Raw genomic sequence first — 21,473 nt, 5'->3', positions numbered from 1 at the left:
TTATTCTGTATGTAACATGGCCCCACACACTGCCTCAGCTAGGAGACTGCAGATGCCCCCTGAGGTCTTGGCTAAGGTTGGCAGCCCTGGAAATTAGGTCAGTAGGTCACTGACACCTCTTTCAGTGGACAAGCCAAATTTAAACGGATTTGTAAAGAGTAGAGAGCAAGTCTACAGCCTTGCTCAGACCAGGAGATGATGGGCTGATGTTAGACCAAATATTAGGGCTGCCGATTAATCATAGTTAACGTATGTGATTAACTCAATTAATTATGATTATTCAGTTTTAGTCACTATGTTAAACATTAGAATAGAAAGTGAAATTTATTATATATTTTTGGATTTTTTTCTACATTTTCATTTCAATTACAACACCACATGCAAAGCATAGTTCTCCCTTTTTATTATTACAAATATTTGTATTGTAAAAAGGATAGCATTTTTCAATTCACTTCACACAAGTACTGTAGTGAAATCATGAAAATGCAACTTACAAATGTAGATTTTTTTTGTTACATAACTGCACGCAAAACAAAATAGAGTCTACAAGTCCACTCAGTCCTACTACTTGTTCAACCCATTGCTCAGACAAACAAGTTTAACATTTATGGGACATAATGCTGCCTACTTATTTACAATGTCACCTGAAAGCGAGAACAGGCATCTGTATGGGGCTTGTAGCCAGCATTGCAAGGTATTTATGTGCTAGATATGTTAAACATTTGCATACCCCTTCATGCTTCAGCCACCACTCCAGAGAACATGACTCCACACTGACTATTCCTGTTAAAGAAATAACTACTTAAATTTGACCTCGTTGAGGGAGACCTGTTTGTCTCCTGCTCTGTTTTACCTGTATTCTGCCATGTATTTCACTTTATAACAGTCTTGAATAACACAAGCACGTGTTTAAGAACACTACAGCAAATGACTAAAAGTTTAAGACTCTAAAGTGCCTTCCAAAACCTGAGGGGGACAAAGTATGGAGCCTGCTTTCAGAAATCTTAAAAAAGCAACATTGTAAATAAGTGGGCAGTGTTATCTCCTGCAAATATAAACAAACTTGTTTGTTCAAGCAATGGGCTGAACAAGAAGTAGGACTGAGTGAACTTGTAGGTTCTACAGTTTGATTGTTTTGTTTTTAAATGTAAGTGTTTTAAACATAACTCTGCATTTGTATATTCAACTCTCATGATACAGATATTACCCTTCAGTACTTGTAAGGGAGGAACTGGGAATACTCTCTCTTGCTTTTCACAGTGCAAATATTTGTAATAAAAAAATAAACATAGCCATTTATACTTTGTATTCTGTGCTGTAATTGAAGTCAATAAATTTGAAAGTGTAGAAAACATCTAAAAATATTTAAATAAATGACAATATTGTTGAACAGCGTGAATAACCACCATTTTGGAAATCACTTGACAGCCCTATCAAGGATGTATAAGTTTGTAACAGGCTTTTAAAAACTCCTTCATTACTCTAGAGCTAAATTTGTTTCTGCTCTGCGCCATCGAATGCAGACAAGGAAACACAGATTCCCACTGGTAGACCAAGTGCCATAAGACTGCCTGGGAAGTAGTGAAAACTTTACTCGTGGAATAGTCACAGCAGTGAATTTCGTGGCTCCGAAACACTGGCTCCACTGGTGTTTGAAGCACCTGGCACTGTGGCACACACTACACAAATACAACTCTTGGCTCTTAGATATTCTCAGGAAATAACATTTGAGTAAACATCACCTTAGAAATTTGTGCCTGCTGAGCGTGGCATGCGAGAACTGCTCCGCTGACATGGCTTTCCGAATCTCGCAAACACACGCTCCATCAGATATTCTCTCTAGACAAACATATGCAAGGAAACTACCATGCCGGCCCAATGAGCGATGTGATGACGTAATGTTTGTGAAAGGCTCTGAAGATGGTGAAACTACAAAACCCTCCATAGTTGAGCAGACGCTGCACCAAAGACCCTCAGTGTACAAAAAACCAGGCCTCTTTCCATTCGACAAGTTACGCAAGTGGAGCTGCAGAAGGAAGCTCGCACTGACCAACGGCCCGATTTTGATCAGTTACATCCTCAACAACTGCAGTTCAATTTCAAATAACTGTTGAGATCAATGATGTTACTTTGCTGAATTCAGTTACTTGCTCGGCTGTAGAAATCAATGCACAAGTCGGTTTTAAAAAAAACCGTGTCTCACTCAAAAAGTCTGCAATTCTTGCCGCTGTATTTATTTTACTAGGAAAACTGTCCATATCATGACAGGGCAAAACAAAACAAAGATACACTACCAGCATACACCCCCAAACCAAATGAATAATTCAGACACTTTGAAAAGCCTTACATCAACCCATCTGTCTGCTGGTGGCTGACTGCCTCTTGCGGGGCGGTGAAACGCACCAGTATTTGCATCAGGTACACGAGGCAGCATTACAGCTAAATGTTGCCTCCCAGAGCTGGTAGATTCTGCAGGAATGGTGTTAGCAGACACATTTCATTTGCATGTTGTGATGTTGCAGTGAGAACATTTACAGCTAATCAGACCAGCAAGATTTCCATTCAATTCCGTTCTACTTTGACTTTTCATGTACTGAGAAGTGTTGTTACTGTATGCCAGATGAACAAGTACAATGTGTTTAAAAGAGAAGATTAGCGGCAAAGCATCCATCTGACTATACATCTTAAATTAGTCGCATAAAGGCGATAACGCCTCCCTACTCCCTATTAAAACTGTGAGGCAAGAAAAGCCATGAAGCAACAGTTCCTTAGAAATATTCTCTTGGTTGCAGCAACAGCACTGTGAAGCCTGGGAAGTCAGTCTCCCCTTTGTGTAGAATAGTAATAGAAATGTAGCCGTGTTAGTCTGGTGTAGCTGAAGCAAAATGCAGGAGTATGTAGCACTTTAAAGACTAACAAGATGGTTTATTAGTAATAAACCCTAATAAACCATCTTGTTTAAAAACTAACAAGATGGTTTATTAGGGTTTATTACTAATAAACCATCTTGTTAGTCTTTAAAGTGCTACATACTCCTGCATTTTGCTTCCCCTTTGTGTGTGTGTTTTTTTTAAAAACAATCAAGAACACTCACTCCTTTTAGTAGCTACCTATGTGAAACCAGCAGTCTCACTGACTTGATGCATGCATTTGTGTTGCAGGACATTACAGGACACGCCCTGTTTACCATAATTAGGATGGATCTGTACAGCAAGCCAGGGATATTCACCTTGCTCGGCGTGTTTGTGTCTTTCTGGCTGCAGACACAGGAAGAGTGTGTTTTGGCCGCCTGCCACGCTTTTGACATGACCTAAGCAAGAAAACTGAGGTATCCGAATGGCAAAGGCTTTTTACAGCAAGAAGCGGTTTGACATTCTTTGAGCTTGGGAAGCGCTATTTAGAGAGTTATTAGAACCAGAAACTTCTAAGAGTTTTCTTTTTTATCTTCTACATCAGTTCTAGACAATACAGTAAAATCTGCAAATGCCATCTGCATAGATGTATTATTTCAGCACCCCCCACAGGCAGTTGACCTTAAAACTAAGCCTCTCTCTGCACTACTGCAGAAAGTCGACCTAAGGCACTCAAATCCAGCTATGTGAATAACAAAGCTGGAGTTGACCTACCCTAAGGCGAGTTACTGTGTGTGTGGGGGGGGGGGAGGGAAGGATGTCTCTACACCCTCTCTCTCCTGTCGACTTACTCTTCTCATCAGGGGGCAGGGGTCAACTGCAAAACGATCAGTGGTTCATGTGAGGGTCTCCACTAGACTTGCTAAATCAATCTCAGAGTGATACACACTGTAGTGTAGAGGTTGTCTAAGCACATAACACACTACCAGCTGCAAAGCCAGCCTGGGTAATGCCAGCTGCAGTTTCAAATGCAACTGTACAGGACACAGACGTGAGCTCTGGAAGCAAAATGGGATGATTGGTAGGGTGCACAAATTTACCCAGCATGCCTTTCCAGCTCACACCAACACAAGGTTCTGAGCGTTGAATAAACTGAAAAGTGTGGTAGAGCTTTTATGGGCACTTGGGGCTAAATTCCACCTTCTATTGCATCCACATAGTCACTGAAATCACAGTCACAGATGCACCGGAGAACATATAAGAGGGGGTGGAGGGAAAAATGTGGCTCCATTTTATTCTCATTAGCCACTCTAATCAACTGAGAAGCAAAACACTGGCTAACACCCTGCAGTTCATGTTAAAGGTAATCACCACATCTCTTTCATGGTTATGGACACGGAGGTTTTGTTGTAACAACGCGTGTGTTATTTATTTACTGCAGCATCGGTCCGCACCGTGAAATGCATTATCACGCCACACTCTGACTGACAGCTCTGCTTTCCGGCTGGAGGTTGATGAGGGAATTGCTTGCTTGGGCCAAATCTGCAATGGAGACTCGTCCTCGCTGTTTGATAAACTGAGCCACAGCAGCCATCTCCTCTGGAGTGATATAGATGAACTTTCCTCGGTCATCGATCACGCCTAGAAGACAAACACGACCTGGGGTGAGTACTTCCAAGCTAGCTACATTTCCCAACGGCATTAACGACCCCGCAACTTTAGTCAATTCAGACGACCACATTTACAGTGCACAGACAGTTCCAGAGTTAGGAAGGCAGGGTGGCCCAGCAGAAAGGGGCGCTGGCCTAGGAACAAAACTTGGATTTTATTCCAAACTATCCCACAGTCACGCAGCAGGCCCATGGCAAACACACTTCTGGGCCTCCCTCTGTCTTGTCCCAGGCTATCCCTATGCTTATGCAGCTGCATAGGGCACCTGAAAATTTGAGGCACAACTGGGAGCAGACCCGCTCTTCCCTGCAGAACCCCATGATATGTGCCCTGCCCTTCCTAAAACTCTTGCAGGAGAGGGAGAGAGAGAGAGCGAGCGAGCGAGAGAGAGACAGAGTGTCTGTGTGATCAGCTGTGAGCTGAGTGGGAGCCTTTGCAGCAGCCAGGCACTTAACTCCCTCCCTGCCGGACTCTCCCAGGCAGCTGGTGTGCCGCACTGGCACCAGTTAACGTGCCATGGGGAGGGGATGGGGAGAACCAGGAACACATCACATGGGAGTCACGATGGAAGGGGGTGGCCAGGACCCCATCAATCCTAAGGATGGTCCTGGTCTTGTTTATTTAGATGGCCGGAGTGGATCAGTAGCTTTCATTTCTGCCTCACACCCGTTCCCCACCTGCCTGCTCCCGTTTTATACCGTGCTTGTGAATGCTTCGTTACTGTGTACATGCAGCACCTAGTACAAGGGGGTTATGGCCCACACCCAGGGCTCGGCAAATACAAATCATGGCCTCTGTTGGACTGCAAGGCAATAGAACACCACGTATCAATAAAATCAAAGTGGCACACTGCTAGTATCCATGTGTTACTATCATATTACAATATACAACTGCAGCCCAGGTTGCCAACACTGCAAGGAAGTGCAATAGCCACTAGGTTATCTAGCCCCCTGTAGCAAACCCTCTTCAGAGAACCTAGCTCGAACCTTTTCCCTTGAATGCAGGCAATACCTTCCTCCTCTTGCCAAATGAGGGCAGGAAAGACCACCACCTGTAGGTACCAAACTTGCATCTATTCAGGGGACAGCAACGAAAAAAAATAGGGATAGGAGGACAAACGGGAGCTGAAGTCCTAATGGGCCCTTGTAGAACTACAAACTGTTTTAATTTCATTTTGACAAACGGATGAGTTTTCAGACTGGCAGCGTCCCAGCAGAGTTTGTAGGCTACTCTAGTCATCTGAGGAAGGGGAAATCCTAATCTAAACAGCTGTATGATTAAATGGTTTTATTTTGCTTAGGGCTTTTCTTTATTAACATGTGAAAAAAAAAAGTGTCAAAGCAACCGTCGCAGTCTTGTCTAGCGCTCGTCTCCAGGGCTTCCCGGGCCCCATGCAGAGGCTCTCTTTACATCAGCTCCTGCTCTCTGCTGCTGTTTCCCTCTTAGCCTCCTACTGACAGGTGTGGAGAGTCCCCACCCACGACCTTTCCTGACCAACCTCGCTCCTATCTGCTTCCCCTGCCTTAGCAGCAGAAAGCCATACATGCAATTTCCTGTCGGGCACATGACTAAGAGCAGGCATAAGATCCACAACTACCACTTCCAGTTCTCAAGGTCACTACAGCTGCAACAAGTGCACTGAGGACAGCTCGTACACAGTCCTCCAGGTCTACTGTCTTGTGATGGTCCCTTTTCTAGGATCCAGGTTATCATATGAGGAGAGGGATAGAAAGACTGGGACTTTTCAGCATGGAAGAGATGACCAAGGGGATATGATAGACATGCATCAAAACATGACTGGTGTGGAGAAAGTAAATAAAATTATTTACTCCTTCCTATAACACAAGAACTAGGAGGCACCAAACAAAATGAATAGGCAGCCGGTTTAAAACAAATAAAAGGATGTACAGTGAAACCTTTGTTATCCGGCACTCTGTTAACCAGAAAACGTTGTTAACCGGCATTGCCCCCAGCCACAATACTGTCACATCTTCAGGCACACAAGCCTGGCTTGGTTTACCATGATTGGCTTAACAGTTTTTTATTTAAGAAGTACTAATCTTCTTTAACTCAAAATAGTGCTTCACACTACAAAACTACCAATATTAAGAACATGAGTTTTACTATTATTGGTTTCTCCTAGGTTGACAGGACCCTCAGATAGCCGGAATTTTTAGATAACTGGAACGCCCTAATCCCCGAGTGTGCCTGATAACAGGTTTTACTGTATCTCTTCATGCAACACAGAGTTAATCTGTGGAACTCCTTGCCAGAAGATATTGTGAAGTCTGTGACTATAGCAGGGTTCAAAAAAAGAACTAGATAAATTCATAGAGGATAGGTCCATCAATGGCTATGAGCCAGAATGGGTAGGAATGGTGTCCCTAGTCTGTCAGAAGCTCGGAATGGCAATAGGGGATGGATCACTTGATTCTCTGTTCCGTTCCCTCTCGGGCACCTGGCATTGACCACTGTAGCAAGAGAGGATACTGGACTAGATGGACCTTTGGTCTGGCCCAACGTGGCCGTTCTTATGCTCAAGTGTTCTGCTTTTTACAAACGTGTTTGCAAACTGCCTGAAAACCCACCCATGGTTCAGCTCAGACTGGCAAAGATAATTTAGCGCTCAGAGTGAGCGTCAGAGCTGCACAGCCCAGCAATGGGCTCAACTGATTCAGCAGGACTCAAGTGACACACAGACCTAGACACAGACTCTCTGCCTAGGGGGGTGAATTTCGTCCCGCGTGCACTTGGTTATGGCTGTGCCTCCACCCACGGCCAGGTACAAACATGCTACAACACCGCTCCAGGGTGGCAGCCCCCTTTACATGACCAAGTTTCAAAGCCGGCATTGGGGTCATGAGCAGGTCTACTGATCACGTCGAGGAGGCGTCCTCTGGGATTACGGTACAAACGAAACAGAAAGCGTGTGCTAACTAACTGGCTGAGGGGTCCTGCGTACTTCTGCAGCATCTCTTAATACCCTAAAAACGCGCCAAACCCAGTCACCTGTTAGAGTGCCGTCCGCCATCAGGTCTTGTACCCTATTAATGGCATCCTGTTGGGGAGGATGGGAAAAAGAAGTGGTTAAAAGGAGAGAGGCTTGGAAACAGAGAGATTGGGCTTCACATCTTATTCTCAAATGCAGAATTTGGGTGGAACATACGCACCAGCATTTCTATATAGAGGCAAGTGATAAGCCTGTCATCGGGATAAGGTTTTGTCTTGGCCAGGATGCGGTCAGACTCTGCAACCCAGTGTGTGCAAATAGCTCCCTCCCCACAGCTTTTGCAAGAAAAACCTCCTATCTATGCAGACCATGCAACTCTGCCATTTTACACCAGCAAGGATCTGGCCCAAATACATGAATGAAAATCGATTTGTTCTGTGTAAAAGCTGGTGTGTTCTCCACTGGCCCAAAAAGTAACATACGCCCTCGAGGTAATACCACGGTGACACCCGGACTCAATGTGACCAGACAGGTGGTGGTTGTTTACACAGCAGCTGACGGGTGTGAGGTATGTCCGAGTCAAATCAAGAACATGGCCCCACCCCAAAATGCAGACAGAAGTAAGGCAGAAGAGGAAGACACATGAATGTAGAACAGAGGCCAGTAAGTACAAATGTAAGGACATGATTTCCCTTGGAAGATTCGATCGTTTTTGCAGGGGTGAGGTTGCTTGTTTTTAATAAACAGTGCTGGCAAGGAATGACTCTAGGGACAAACAAATTAACATATTTTACTGCAGATGAGAACAGCATGGCCAATGTTGTAATTTCCCTACTCATTGGAGCAGCTTCCACTCTATCCCACAACGACCATGCTCTTCCATTCCCAGACTGGTGAATCTGGACACAAAGAAAGGCTTGGATTACAGTGTTAGCAGCTAGCCAGAGGTAGACATTCTGGGCACATTCCTTCATGGCCAGGACTCATTGGCTGGATGGCTCTTCCAATTAATTCCTCTTCTTCTGAACTTCAGTCAAAACTCAAGTATTTGCACCAAGGCACTCATGGAAATATCCAGTTTGCCCACCCTCCCAGCGTCCTGCCACAAACATGCCGCGTTGGCTCTTAGTTCTGGCTCCTAACGCTTACCTGGGTTCTTAGTCCCAAATGGGAAGCCAGGTCTTCCAGCAGAACCACCTTTGTGTTCTATGGAAACAAACCACAGTTATAAGCTGCTGATGGAGAACTGGGACCAGCTTTTTATCTGTTTGGTCACAGAAATGCACAGAAGGTGTCTATTGGGAGAGGCACTAGAATGCAAGTTCACAATTCCTAGCTAACCCCCCGGCTTGGGAAATACCGGAGTGGAAGGATTTATTTAAATCAGTTTCAGAGGGGTAGCCGCATTAGTCTGTAACAGGAAAAACTTAAACAACAAATAATCTGGTAGCACTTTAAAGACTAACAAAACATGTAGCTGGTATCATGAGCTTTCCTGGGCACAGCCCACTTCTTCAGATGACTGGAGTGCTGGAAAGACATTTAAATCACAGTTTGTCTTTTGGAGAAATCAGAGGTTCTTGTCCGCCTGCAGATGAAGCTCTGAATAGGTCTCTAGGGATCTGTTATAACCAATCTCTAAAATAAGAGGCAAGATAAGCAGAAACATTTTGAACTATTGATGAGCAGCTATTCATAAAAAGCCTCTGACTGTCCTTGTAACCTGTATCCCTCTGCCAGTGTGAGGATAAGCTTCCAGTTTGTACAATGCTATTTCTTTTCACTTCCATTCGGGATGCTGCAAATGAGGGGTTTTTTTGTTGTTTTTTAAAGGCGAAGTGGCTCAGCTCTCCAGATGGATTTATGTTCTTCAGTGGTTTGTCTGCTTTTTACTAACACTAGCACTGTCGCCTTTACGACCTTCTTTCGCAAGTTAACCCCTAATCTAGCTTCTCTAGGAATGAGAAACATTCCTTGTGCTCTGTCAGGAACGCTTGAATCTTATCTGGCTTCGGTACTGACTCTGTGCATGTCTTTAGCCAAGTCATTCAGTATCGGATTTCCCACTGCTTCATTCTAGCTCTACAATGGTGTAATCCTAGGGAGATACCCAGCAGATTCAAGTCACACAATGCACTGGTGCAATGGGAACTCAACCACGCCATTACTCAGTTTCCACATCAGTAAAATGGGTTTTACTTTCATTCATGCAATGGTTCTGCGAAGGTGCGTTAATGTGTGTAAGGAAGTTGAAATATGAAGGAATACATAGGTGCTAAGTATTAGTCTCTAAGTTCCAGGAGATTCTTCCTTGCAGTCCCCTGGGTAGGCAGTATAGGGCAGAGTTCTACAATTTCAGATGCAAGTATGACATTTGAATGGGACACAACGCTTCCAGAATGAGGTTTACATTTTGACTTATTTATGGTCACAGCAACTCTAACCTGTATAGACATCTGAGAAATAAAAAAGGTTGTGCGTAGGTCATGCTCCCTATCGTGGGGGAGGGGGAACCCACGGACTTACTAGTTGTGAAGTTAGATACAGCCAAGCTAGAGAACTGACTACCATGAACTGAAGATACAGCACTGAAACCAGTCCATGGAATTCAGTTCTCAGAGCTGGGAACTGCGACGGATCATCACATCTTCATTTTAAACGACAGGGGAGAGGCGGGGGGTGGGGGGGGGGCAAAAGAAAAAACAACCCCTCCCCCCCAAGCCAAACAATGCACCCACTCACCCCTTTACTAAATGAGAAAAGAGGATTTCAATCTTCCCTTAAGAACAGCCATGCCCTAACTACTGAATGAGTTTACTGTAAGCTTTCCAGGTTAATTGCGTGTCCTGGCTAGGATTCCAGGAAATCAACGCTCTTTGGCAGAAATACAATCATCAAAGCTTGAAGCCTGATTCATGGCACAGCATTTAAGCACGTGCTTAACTTCCTGAAGCTCCATTAATGTCAATAGACCAGCAGTTACTTATGTACTTTGCTGAACGGGGGCCAGAAACGGTTAGTTAGGGCCAAGTCCTGCTCCGGTTACTTAAGCAACGAATCCCACCGGAACCACGAATCCCACCGGAACCACGAATCCCACCGGAACCACGAATCCCACCGGAACCACGAGAGGGTTTGCGTGACTCCGGGAGCAGGCTCTGGACCTTACTTCCCAGAGCAAGGGAGTGCGCAGCCGTGTATTCAGGGTTTATCCACCAAACCTCCTTTGGCAGTTTTGTAACAGGCCCCTTTCAAAAACAAAATTGGTTGCTCTCCGGAGCTGCTCAGGGCTTTGGAAACAGCGAGTCCAACTGAAAATGGTTTCAATGTGCCAAGGCACAGCCCAAGGTTGAAATACTAGGGACTGAAAAACAGCGTGCTAGGCAGAGGCTGGCGGTTACATGGTTTCCCGCACTGTGGGCTCTGCAGTAGGGATGTAAGCGACTAGTCGACTATCTGATAAGCAAAAGCTTATCGGACAGTCAATTAGTGACTTGACTTGTCACTCTCCCCCCTTCCGCCCCACTGCCTCTATCAGAGAGAGGCAGCAAGGGCGGAGAGGAGCAGGATCCGGTGCTGGGGGGAGCCCAGCACCGTCTCCTGGGGAGAAGGGGCAGGAGCATAGTGGGGAACGGGCGGCGCTTCCACTTTTGAAACGTAGCAAGAGCAGGGCCTCTTGTACATTTCAAAAGCAAAGCGCTGCCAGGACAGTGTGGCCAGCGGGGGACTCGAGGAGCACCCCGATGGCCCAGAGCTCCCTGCTTCTGAAATGTACAAGAGCCCCAGCGGGACTCAACCAGTCTGGATCGCTCCCGGGGCTCTCGTACATTTCAAAAGCGGGGAGCACTGGGCCAGTGGGGGGCTGCTCGCGTCCCCCACCTGCTGTGCTCCCGCCTTTCAAACGCAGCAAGAGCTGGCAGGGCTCTTGCTATATTTCAAAGGTGGAGGCCGCCTTTATCAACGAATCGAATAGCCGATGCAAATTACATCTACTATTCAATTAGCTGATTCATCTAAATTTAACATCCTTACTCTGCCGTGCAAGCTTGATAATGCAGAGCCTGCAGAGAAGCCTGCCCGGGAGCAGGGCCACCAGCCCCTTGCCGCCCAGCTCCCGGGGAGGAGGCTTAATGGTTAGTCGTTTACACTCAAACATCTCCAGCAAATGTGTTTCACTTTGCCTTTTGGGCCAGCGACCGGCACTCTACGGTGAGGCTACCTCCCTGGGTCCACGCCTTCTGGCAGCTTTTGAACAAATTGACTGGTAGTTGTTTAAACTACTGACTGAGCCCACAGAGTCCTTCTTGAGAAGTGCCCTGCCGGGGCCATGTCGAAACCAAGCAGCTTTTCTATGGCTTCTCTTTCACAAGCCAGATCCCCCGGTTTGTCACCTTACAATCAGCTGCCGGGAATGGAAACACCTTTGGTACTGATTTCACACAGGCACGCAAGATCAGAAAGGCCTGAGACTAGAGGAGCAGCCAATGAACTTAATAACCAAAGGCGCTTGGAGGGAACTTGACGTTCAATCTCCATTTCATTTCAATGGGATCTGGGTGCCTTGCCCTCTTGTCCTTTGTAGAAATCCCAGCACCAACCCATCTCCCTCCCCCCCCAAAAGAAAAACCAAGGAGTCTATATTTCTTGTAAAATGTCCCTAAGAATAAAATATGAAGCAAGCTGCCTCCACTCAGAAACTGACAAGAGGCAAAACAGCTTCCCCAACAGAAAGGTTAAGTTACATTTTTTTTTTGAGGCATCAGCTGATCTTTAAGACGGTTTCAGACTGACACTGACAGATTAACACCGTTTCAGCAGAGAAGTCATGCCTTCTAAAAAAGCAACGACATAGTCAGCTAGGATGGATTGCATGCTGCCTTTGTCTTCTCTAAACCAAGGCTATTTTCAAGCTAGAGAGAAAGTTAAATATTGTAAGAAAACAAGGAGCTGGATTTTGTTGTCCATCCCAATTCAGCAATGCATGCACTTAAGTGCCTTCCTGAATGGGGATAGTTACCCGAAATAGGGCCTTTAGCACATGCTTAAGTCCTACTTAGTGCCACCTGAGCCAAGCTGTCTTAGCTTCCAGGTCTCTGAGTCGCACTGATTGTCTATCTGAAATTGGACACACAATGTGTATTGCAGTCAAAATGTAACAGTAGAGGTTTCTATTTTAATTGGAAAGTGCAAGGCATCACACATACCCCAATGCTTATTAAAAGCCCAAAGACACCCTAATGAGTGACCTTTTCTACAACACCCTTCTAAAGGTTAAGACGTTGCCACGCATCTCAAGGGTAGAGGAGTTAGAGAGGAAATAAAGTTAGAGGTTTGTGTGACCTTTACTGTGCTTGTGTTTCAAGAGGATCAAAAACGATGCACGTGGTACAACAGATACCACACAATTTCAGCAATCCTCACTCTCACTCACTGGGCGGTGGGGGGCGGGAGAAACTGAATTAAACGGCAACGGAGCCAGTGAATTTATTTTTAAAATAAAACATTCAGGGCTGAACCTTGTATGGTACAGAGAGTTCTCACCTACCATTGGCAACGTCCTACCTCATTGGATTGGACACCAAAAAACCTGTAGGTACAGGTTGAACCTCTGTGGTCTGGGACTTTCTGGTCTAGCAACATCCATGGTGCGGAAGGACCACAGAAGTTGCTGGACTAAAAAGCCCCAACCACAGAGGTTGCCAGCGTCTTGGCCTTCAGCGGAAGGGGCATGAGGGCAGGGAGCCAGCCAGGAGGGGAGCCCCACAGGTCCTGAAGCTGCTGCTGGCCGGGAAACAGAGAGCAGGGAGCCCCCACGTTCGGGGGTGCAGAGCTGCTGCTGGCTAGGAGCAGGGAGCCCCGGCAGTCTGAGCAGGGCTGCAGCTGTGAGTGCAACTCTGCCAGCAGACCAGGGGCAGGGCACTGGCCAGGCCAGCGGCCTGAAGGGGAGCCCCAGAACAGCCTGAGCTCCCCTGCTTCAGCAAACTCTCTCCTTTGAGACTGTAGGAATTTAACTACAAGGACTAGGAGTATTGGCTACAATGCCAAGCCAAAGGTGCAATTCAGGACCCTTGGCAGACGATGGTACAACAAGCCGTCAAGCCGCAGCAGCAAGGGCTGTCCAGGCCTGCACTAGGCACTCAGCAGCTAACCCCTGCTGCCATGGCTTCACGGCTACTGGTACCTGAGCTAACTAAATCAAGCTACTGTGGTGCGTATGTGTGTGCTCCAATTACACCTTCAACTGCCAAGCAGACATACCCCAAACAGACCTACGTGCTGACAAGTCTACCATACTTTTACAAAGGCCTTTCAAAGGCGGAATAAAATATTTAGTTATTGATAACGTCTAACAGGAAGTGACATGCTCCCAAAGCGCAATGCTTAAACTGGAATATCTAGTACATGATCCCAAAGCAAACAGGAAAGGAAAAATTCTGTGTAAACCTTTCCAGAGTTTGGCTCGTGGATATTTCAGGTCAATCAACTAATCACTCATTTATGAGTTGCTAGAGCAAAACAGACACTTTAGTTCTATGTCACAGAGGGGCAGTCGTGTTAGTCTGTATCTGCAAAAAACAACAAGGAGTCCTGTGGCACCCTAAAAACTAACAGATTTATTTGGGCATAAACTTTCGTGGGTAAAAGCCACTGCCTCTGACAAAGTGGTGTTGGTTACCCACAAAAACTTATGCCCACATAGGTCTGTTAGTCTTTAAGGTGACACGAAATGCCTCTCGTTTTTACTGCAATTCTACTTCATAGATCTCCTGCATATCTGTTTTATTAACAATCCACCTAGATATTTTCCTCCTTTACACAGCTCTCTATCAATAAATATTTTTATAATAAATAAAATACATAAAAGGAACACACACTGAATATAAAGAAAGAGGAATGGTAGCTTACCTTAATGTAGCTGAGAAATTCCGTTAGAAAGCTATGGGACTGGATATAGCAAGGAAAACAATTATTAATTCAAATGAACAGACATCAAATCAAATGCATCTACACATTGATGGGAAAACAAGGATTTTCAGACTTAAATCATAAAAGGCACAACACGCAGACCGAGAAGGACCGATTCTCATTTGTTGCACTAGTGTAAATCTGGAGTTAATATCATCTACAGATTTATACAGATGAATCAGAAATCAGAGTAAGGCTCAAGATGTTTGTAATTAAATATATATATTTTTAAGCCTATCCAACTAGTGGAAATAACCAGTTTCTATTTTCTTTAGCTCTACGTCATAGACAGTGTGCCACGTACACAGCTGGACCAAGTTACTTTCAGCATCTTCCCAGTAAGTTAGAGTCTTTGAGGACGAAATCTTGCTCTCTGGATGTGTAAAGAGCAGGGTGCGGAATGATATCAATGGAAGACCACTCTCATGCATTCAAGGGGAGAGTTTAGCCTACACAGAGAAACCGAAGCCAATTTTTTAAAAAAATTGGATGCCTAATTGTAAGCATCCAAATAAAAGCTGCTTGATCAAAGGCGCTGCATGCCCAAAATTTGCATTTAAGTCAATGGAAGATGCTGGCGCTCGGATCCTCTGGAAATTATTTATTTATTTACAATATTTTTACCCCATGTCTCTATTTAAAATATTCGAGGCAAATTACAACATATTTTAAAGACACAATATAAATATCTATAAAAAAATTAAAATTATGTCATTTATAAAAAAAATATGTCATTTATATGATTAGTTGCTTAACTACAGATTTAAGTGCTTGGCTCCAGATAGTCCTGCTTGAGGATATTATTACTAATCAATAACAGAGCATGTGACTAGAGGATACTGGATGCCTTGTAAAGCACAAGGCAGAAAGCCTACAGCCTTCTAGCCATGCAAGCAGTGACAGAAGCCCTGTATATGAGTGTGTCTTGGAATGTTTTTGTTTAATAAGCATTTGTAATATATACTTTATAAAAAAGCATTTGAAGTAGAGAACAAGGTTCCAACCTCTGTCTTAAGCAAGTCAAGCCCCCTTCTACCACCATTTACATACAGTAACCATTCCGGTCTGGGATCTTGTACACAAAATTCCTCCTCTCCACCCCACTCCAAGCAAACCAATGCAACCAAGTTACATACACCTTTTGAAAGGGAGCCGATAGTGGGATTGTTTTGTTTTTTGCTGTAATTGATCTCCCAAGAGCATCTGTGGTGTAGTGGACACAGCTGCTAAACACTTCATGTAACTTACAAACAGATGGGAAAAACCTGCTGAAAACACTTTTAGTAGTAAGACACTACTACTCATAATTTCAGAAATGCCAATGGCAAAGTAAAAAGATTTTCAAAGGAACTGACAGGAGTTAGGATTACTCTAGTGGTCAAACTAGCTTTGTACCACTGAGAATCTACCTGCCCAATTACTAACTCGGCATGACTTAAGTCGGCCTTAGTTTAGAGCCACGATGAAGAATGCTTCTGGTGTCTACAGTGGGTGGCTAGACAGAGGGAGAGAGAGAAATAAAAAAAGACCAATACTACTCTGATTTACACCAATGTCACCTCACTGTCCTCAGCATAAGAATTTCGGACACAAAGTTATGCTAAAATCCAGTGCATTCAGCTGTAAACCTCTGGAGAGCAAGATCTCCATTTCCATGAAATGGAATTAAAAGGTAACAATTTTATAACAATTAAAATGTAAACCTATCAAAATAATTAGGCTCTACGGGTTATCAATGAGACTCTGGTCTTTCAGATTCCAGCATTAAAAAAAAAAAAAAAAAAAAGTACTGTACACCATGATGTGAAATGCCACCCTTGCAGGTAGCCATAACAGATTACAGTCCCACGCAGAGTGTAAGAAATTAGCAAGTCAGTTCCATCGCAAAGTGTACAGTTCCAAAACATCCAGAGACATAGGCATTTTAATGCTCCATTTAATAAAATACTTTAAAAATCAGCGTTGGTTCGGTTTTATCCCCTTAATTCAGAGATAATTAAACCCCTTAAATATTGAAGTTCAATTTAAAAACAGATGTTGCAGCTGATTTGGAATCACTTCACCTTTGGAATTGCTCTCTTCCACAGTTATTTGCCCTTCTAGCAGCACTTTCTGTAATTGTATTGCAAGGCTTCAAGCCTTCGGAAGACATTTGGATTACAGAACTCCAAGCTATGCTGCAAGCTCGTATTTGCTATATGCACAACACCTGCCATTTAAAGATTAAAAAAAATCCTTATGTACACTCAGCCCATGCCAGCTAAGTGCCATTTTAGAAGCAACTGACCCGGGACTCAATTCAGAATGGTTTGGAGGCATTTTTTCCGTTTGGATTTTTAAAACAATTGCAGGATAAGAGGCTATCAGAAAGGTTTAAATAGGTGAATCTAATCAGACTCAGACAGCTGGGCGGGAAGCTGGGAATCATAGCTTGCAGGGACAGCACAACCTACCTCTTCCTCAGTCATTGCTTCTTCAACACCCTCCTCTTCAACTACAAAACTCTCCTTCAGCTTCAGGTATTCTTCGTGCTCCCTCTGCTCCTTTTCTTCTTTTGCTTTCTTTTCTTCCTCTTCCTGCACAAAAATGAAGGGGTCAGTTCATTCCTCCCCAAACCAGGTTTAGTTTAATGGAGACCCTGCTTACTTTTATCATCCAGGTGCCAACCGGATTTGGCAGGACAGACCAGGAACAGAAGGAGTTTCTGAAAAGGGAAGCTTTAAACTCTCCCTTGATCGCATCATTAATTTCACAAGCTGCTCTGCCTCTGCCATTCTTTTAATACAGTAATTGTCTAGTGCACATGGTCTTAGACAGCCTAGATGCTCCTGGCCTGGCTCAGAAAAGATCTGATGAAGGGGAGAAAGACACTTTTATATAGCAAACTGCTTCCTCAATTTGCATGAACACATTTTTTTCTGCAGTGCAAGCTACAGGAAGTCCCTACCCCCAAACCATAGGTTGATGCAACTTACAGGCCCTGATTCTACTCTCTTACACCAGTGTAAAAACAGGAGCAGCTACTGAAGTCAGAGGAGTTACACTAGTGTCAAAAAAGTGAGAGAAGAGTCAGGGCTATTATGTGGTTTAAAAGGTGTTTTTTTTTTAAATGGTAGACCACTCAGCTGGTTATATATAAAAGATACAAGGGGAGCTGTATTAACTACCTGTTTTACAAACCCAACACAAGAGGTAGCCGTGTGTAGAGAAAAATTAAATTCTTTTGTGAGTAGTTGTCTTTAGTTAGCTAACAGCTATGAATTTTGTTGCAGTTCAATCAGTTACAGTCACTAATCCACTATATAGTCCAGAGTTTCTCTGTTCAATCAATCAAGAACTCTTCCTAAATGGTCAGAGCTAGGACCACCAAATTTGGCATGCAGCTTCATCTTCTTATGCCAGGCATGTTAAACTTGAAGCCTACTGAGGGCCACACAAACGAAAACTGATAGTTTTCAGGGCCACCAAAGACATCGGAAAGTCATAATTATTTATTATTATAGATTACGTTTTAGGATTATTTTATAATTTTTCAGGTCTTGTTTTAATATAATACAATAATTTGATGTGTAAAATTGTTATTTGCCCATATCAAATATTTTTTAATTTAAATATACATTTAAGGTACTTTTTGATTTTTTTTACGATACAAAACTTGTTTTGCTGAAAACAAGTATAGACCGTGGTTAATCAAATAGAACAGGCTTCTGTGAAAATTTCAGATACTTTGTACGTTTGAGATTTTGCATAAACATATAATATTCATGCAATTGCAAAAATTTGACATATTTATTGATATAAAATTAATATATATTTTGTGATTTTATTTGGGAAAAAATAAACAAAATGTTAACAAAATATCCTCCACCTCTCCCCCAAAGCTAGGCACTCCCATACCCCAGTTCTAACCCAATCTCAACCCCTTCCCCCAGAGTCTCCCCCTCCCCTCCTCTAACCCAATGCCTCCTCCCTCCCCCAGAGCCAGGCACTCCCAGCCCCCCCACAACCTAATGCCTGGGTCCCAGAGCAGCTGCCACACATTTCATCTTCAGGTGCTGGGGTGGCATGAGCACAACTGCCAGCTGTGAGTAGGTGTTTGATGCCTGTGCAGAGCAGCTGGCCAGCCATGTGCAGTCACTGCAGTGCCGTGTGCAGAGTGGCCGGTCGGCTGGCTGTAATCTGCCCTTGGCCACATGCTCCAAGCGGCTAGTGGGCCGCACTTTATTCTTTTATAAAAATATAGCGGCAGGCCACATCGGGCTGCATGCAGGCTGCCAGAGGCCCGTTTGACATGCCTGTCTTATACCTTAATGTAAGGGTCTGGTTGCGCCAGGAAAATGGGATGTGCCTGGAATGGGATCGTCTCTCATAAAACCAAACGGAAATGACAGACTCACCAAGATGAGCACAGGCCCCAAAACTGACATAACTGAATGAATGCTGAACGCTTGATGAGCCAAAAAAACCCAGGGTGAACCTGGAATAGGATTGCCTCTTAACAAGCCTTACAGAAAAGAGAGAAGCAGAGAAATTTGGAGCAGTGCTCTGTTTTGGCACAGCTTTAAAAAAAAAATAAAAAAATCAATGCTTAAGGTTTGAAAACTAGAAGAAAACATTACTGAAAACCAAATTGACTACAGCCCTTTTTTGTTACAACATAGCAAATAAGAGTTGAAAGGGATGAAACACACAAAAAAGACACTTGACGGAATTCCTATTTAAAGCAATTACTAAAAAATTACACATTTTAACAATACTTTAAGACATTGGAAATAAATATTAGCTTCGTAAAAATACTGTATTTTTCAAAAAAATACAATGTAAATGAAGAACGTCCACTTTCCTTTTATTTTACAGCCCCTCCCAACTTTGACTTAAGAACCCAAGCAATGCCAGGTAAATCTGCTAGTAATATTTATAAAGCATTTTAAAGCTGTCTACAGAGAGTCATTAAATCTCCTAAAACCCCAGTGCTGGAGGCATCACACATTTAACAGGACGCACATATATGTTAAGTGACTTGCTCTAGGGTCCCCAGCAAAAATCAGGGGCACACCCAATGTGACATTGCAGGGGTTGTGTGCCCAAAGCTCTGTGTGTGCGCTGCTTTCCATGCGTTTTCCCTTGGGGTTCTCAGACGGAAATAATAATACAATCACATTAAGCTATGGCTATATCTGCACACAACTTCATTTTAGGCCTCAGCATTGCCGGATCAGACACCGAGGCTGACTCACTTGTGGGACTGTGGTCCTAAAGCATAACTGCGATGAAAAAGTGACTGGAAAAATAATAATAATAAAAAAAAGGATCTAGTTTCTTAGCAGACCTGATCCTTTTGTGCATTCAGAGTCAAACGGGAAAGTTCTGGAAGCTTTTTATTCCTGCAGATTTAGTACAGCTTTCGAGAACGAGCGGGATTCACTTCTGGATCCTGCCTCACCAAAAAGGTTAACTAAGATCTAGTAGCAGAATCTATTATTAGCAACACGAGTCCGAAAGAACACACAGACGGGTTCTCAAGAGTACTTGTAAACTGAGCCAACTTGATTGTGTCTCAGTGATTCTAGAGAAAGTCCTTCTCAACTGTGTGTCTTACTTTGGGCCTTCCAGTAACCCAAATGCTATACAGGATTCTGAAGGAGAAATAACTTGACAACACCTTCAAAGGGAAGTGATAAGAGCTGAAAAATTCTTTCAAAATTTCCATGTTTTTCTGGAAAAAAAATAAAATCAAGACATCTGGCTCATTTACAGCTGTCAGTTATCATTTCCCGGTTTATAAGAGAGACTGACAAGCAGACCCACCAACCCAGTCTCCCACATCTAAAGAGCTGTGCTCTAATATTCAGTATTCAATATTTCCACACCTAGGATATGCGAACACGAGACTGAGAAAGGGCACCAGTCTCGATCCCTAGTCTTTTTCTTTTGGTCACTTGTTACAAGCTGACTTACCCTTACTTCTCAGACCTATGTCTCTCGCACTGTGGGACAGGGGGTCTGAGCAGCGCCTTTGGTAAGCATCCACCAGCTTTAATGCTTCTTGCTAGTTTTAGCCTAGTGCAGGGGACACAGGATTTCTAGCAGCTTTTTTGACCAACAGAACAGAACCACCCCCACCCCACCCCACGCACAGCTGCTTCATGCATTTCTATGGTATAAACTCAACCAGGATCCAACCTGAGGACAGATCCAAACTGCAAAGTGGCCGAGAGATGAGAGGCGTCTGAGGGACAATGCAGCAGAGATGGGTTTTTTTGGGGAAAAAACTAGAGTAAAGCAGTTTTGTCTATTTCATCAGCTCACCTTTATTTTTCTTTCATGTCACTAAGCACGACAGCCACTGTGTGAAAAGCACGGACTCAGGACTAGACAGGGAGATGCCCACAGTGGAATCAACCCGCCTAGAGATGTGGTCCACATTATAGTTCTAAGATCGGTCATTAACTACTTAGTTTAGTGGCTGTTTTTAGCCATGCCTGCCTTGCTCCGAAAGATTTAGGGAACACGAGGGCTAACAGTGAAACTGTTCTGAGGAGTGTGGGGGAGGAAAGTGAAATTAAACTTCTGGAAAAAAAGACACACATACACACAAAATACAGTTATGTTGTTTATTTCAGCCTGATCTCAGATCTATTGCTCTCATGCGAAGGTGCAGGGGAGAGAACAGACGGCTACCTCCCTTCAAGGATGGGTGGGGAGCGTGGGGAAACCCCAGCACTAAGGAAGTTTAGTAACTGTTGCTGCTTGCCCTGGTGGTGGTGGTGTTTTTTCCCCCCCTTCTGAAGCAGATGCATCTTACTTTTCTCCCACCTCAGCATTGCCCAATGTCTGGGCTCTCTAAAAATGTGAAGAATTTTCTCTCAGCCTTTCCCATCCTTCTTATGAAGTATTAAAAAGCCCTTCCACCTCAAAGCAAGTCTCTCAACCCCCAGTATGAACTTACACTCCCTTGACACTCCATCTAAACACTGGGCAAAATCCACCCTTGCTCACGTTGCACCAGTCCCACACGGGGTCTCTTGCTGTGT

The 21,473-nt window shown here is 44.0% G+C and overlaps 1 protein-coding gene across 1 annotated transcript in view; it reads right to left on the bottom strand.

Annotated features, from left to right (window-relative positions):
* Window positions 1-2,211: 2,211 nt before the first annotated feature.
* The window catches only part of DDRGK1 (DDRGK domain containing 1), a 55,109-nt gene continuing 35,847 nt past the window's right edge, over window positions 2,212-21,473 (bottom strand). Inside the window, exons 5-9 of the mRNA XM_075931006.2 lie at window positions 16,893-17,015; window positions 14,380-14,418; window positions 8,623-8,679; window positions 7,533-7,581; window positions 2,212-4,493 (exon numbers count right to left, since the gene is read on the bottom strand). Coding sequence (XP_075787121.1) covers window positions 4,321-4,493; window positions 7,533-7,581; window positions 8,623-8,679; window positions 14,380-14,418; window positions 16,893-17,015 — 441 coding nt within the window. The 3' untranslated portion in view covers window positions 2,212-4,320. The remainder of the gene's footprint in view (window positions 4,494-7,532; window positions 7,582-8,622; window positions 8,680-14,379; window positions 14,419-16,892; window positions 17,016-21,473) is intronic.

This window comes from Pelodiscus sinensis, chromosome 4 (genome assembly GCF_052426305.1).
Source record: "Pelodiscus sinensis isolate ZL-2025 chromosome 4, ASM5242630v1, whole genome shotgun sequence".
Lineage (NCBI taxonomy): Eukaryota > Metazoa > Chordata > Testudines > Trionychidae > Pelodiscus > Pelodiscus sinensis.
The sequence above is the reverse complement of the archived record's forward strand: the minus strand, read 5'-3'. Positions and strand labels throughout refer to the sequence as shown.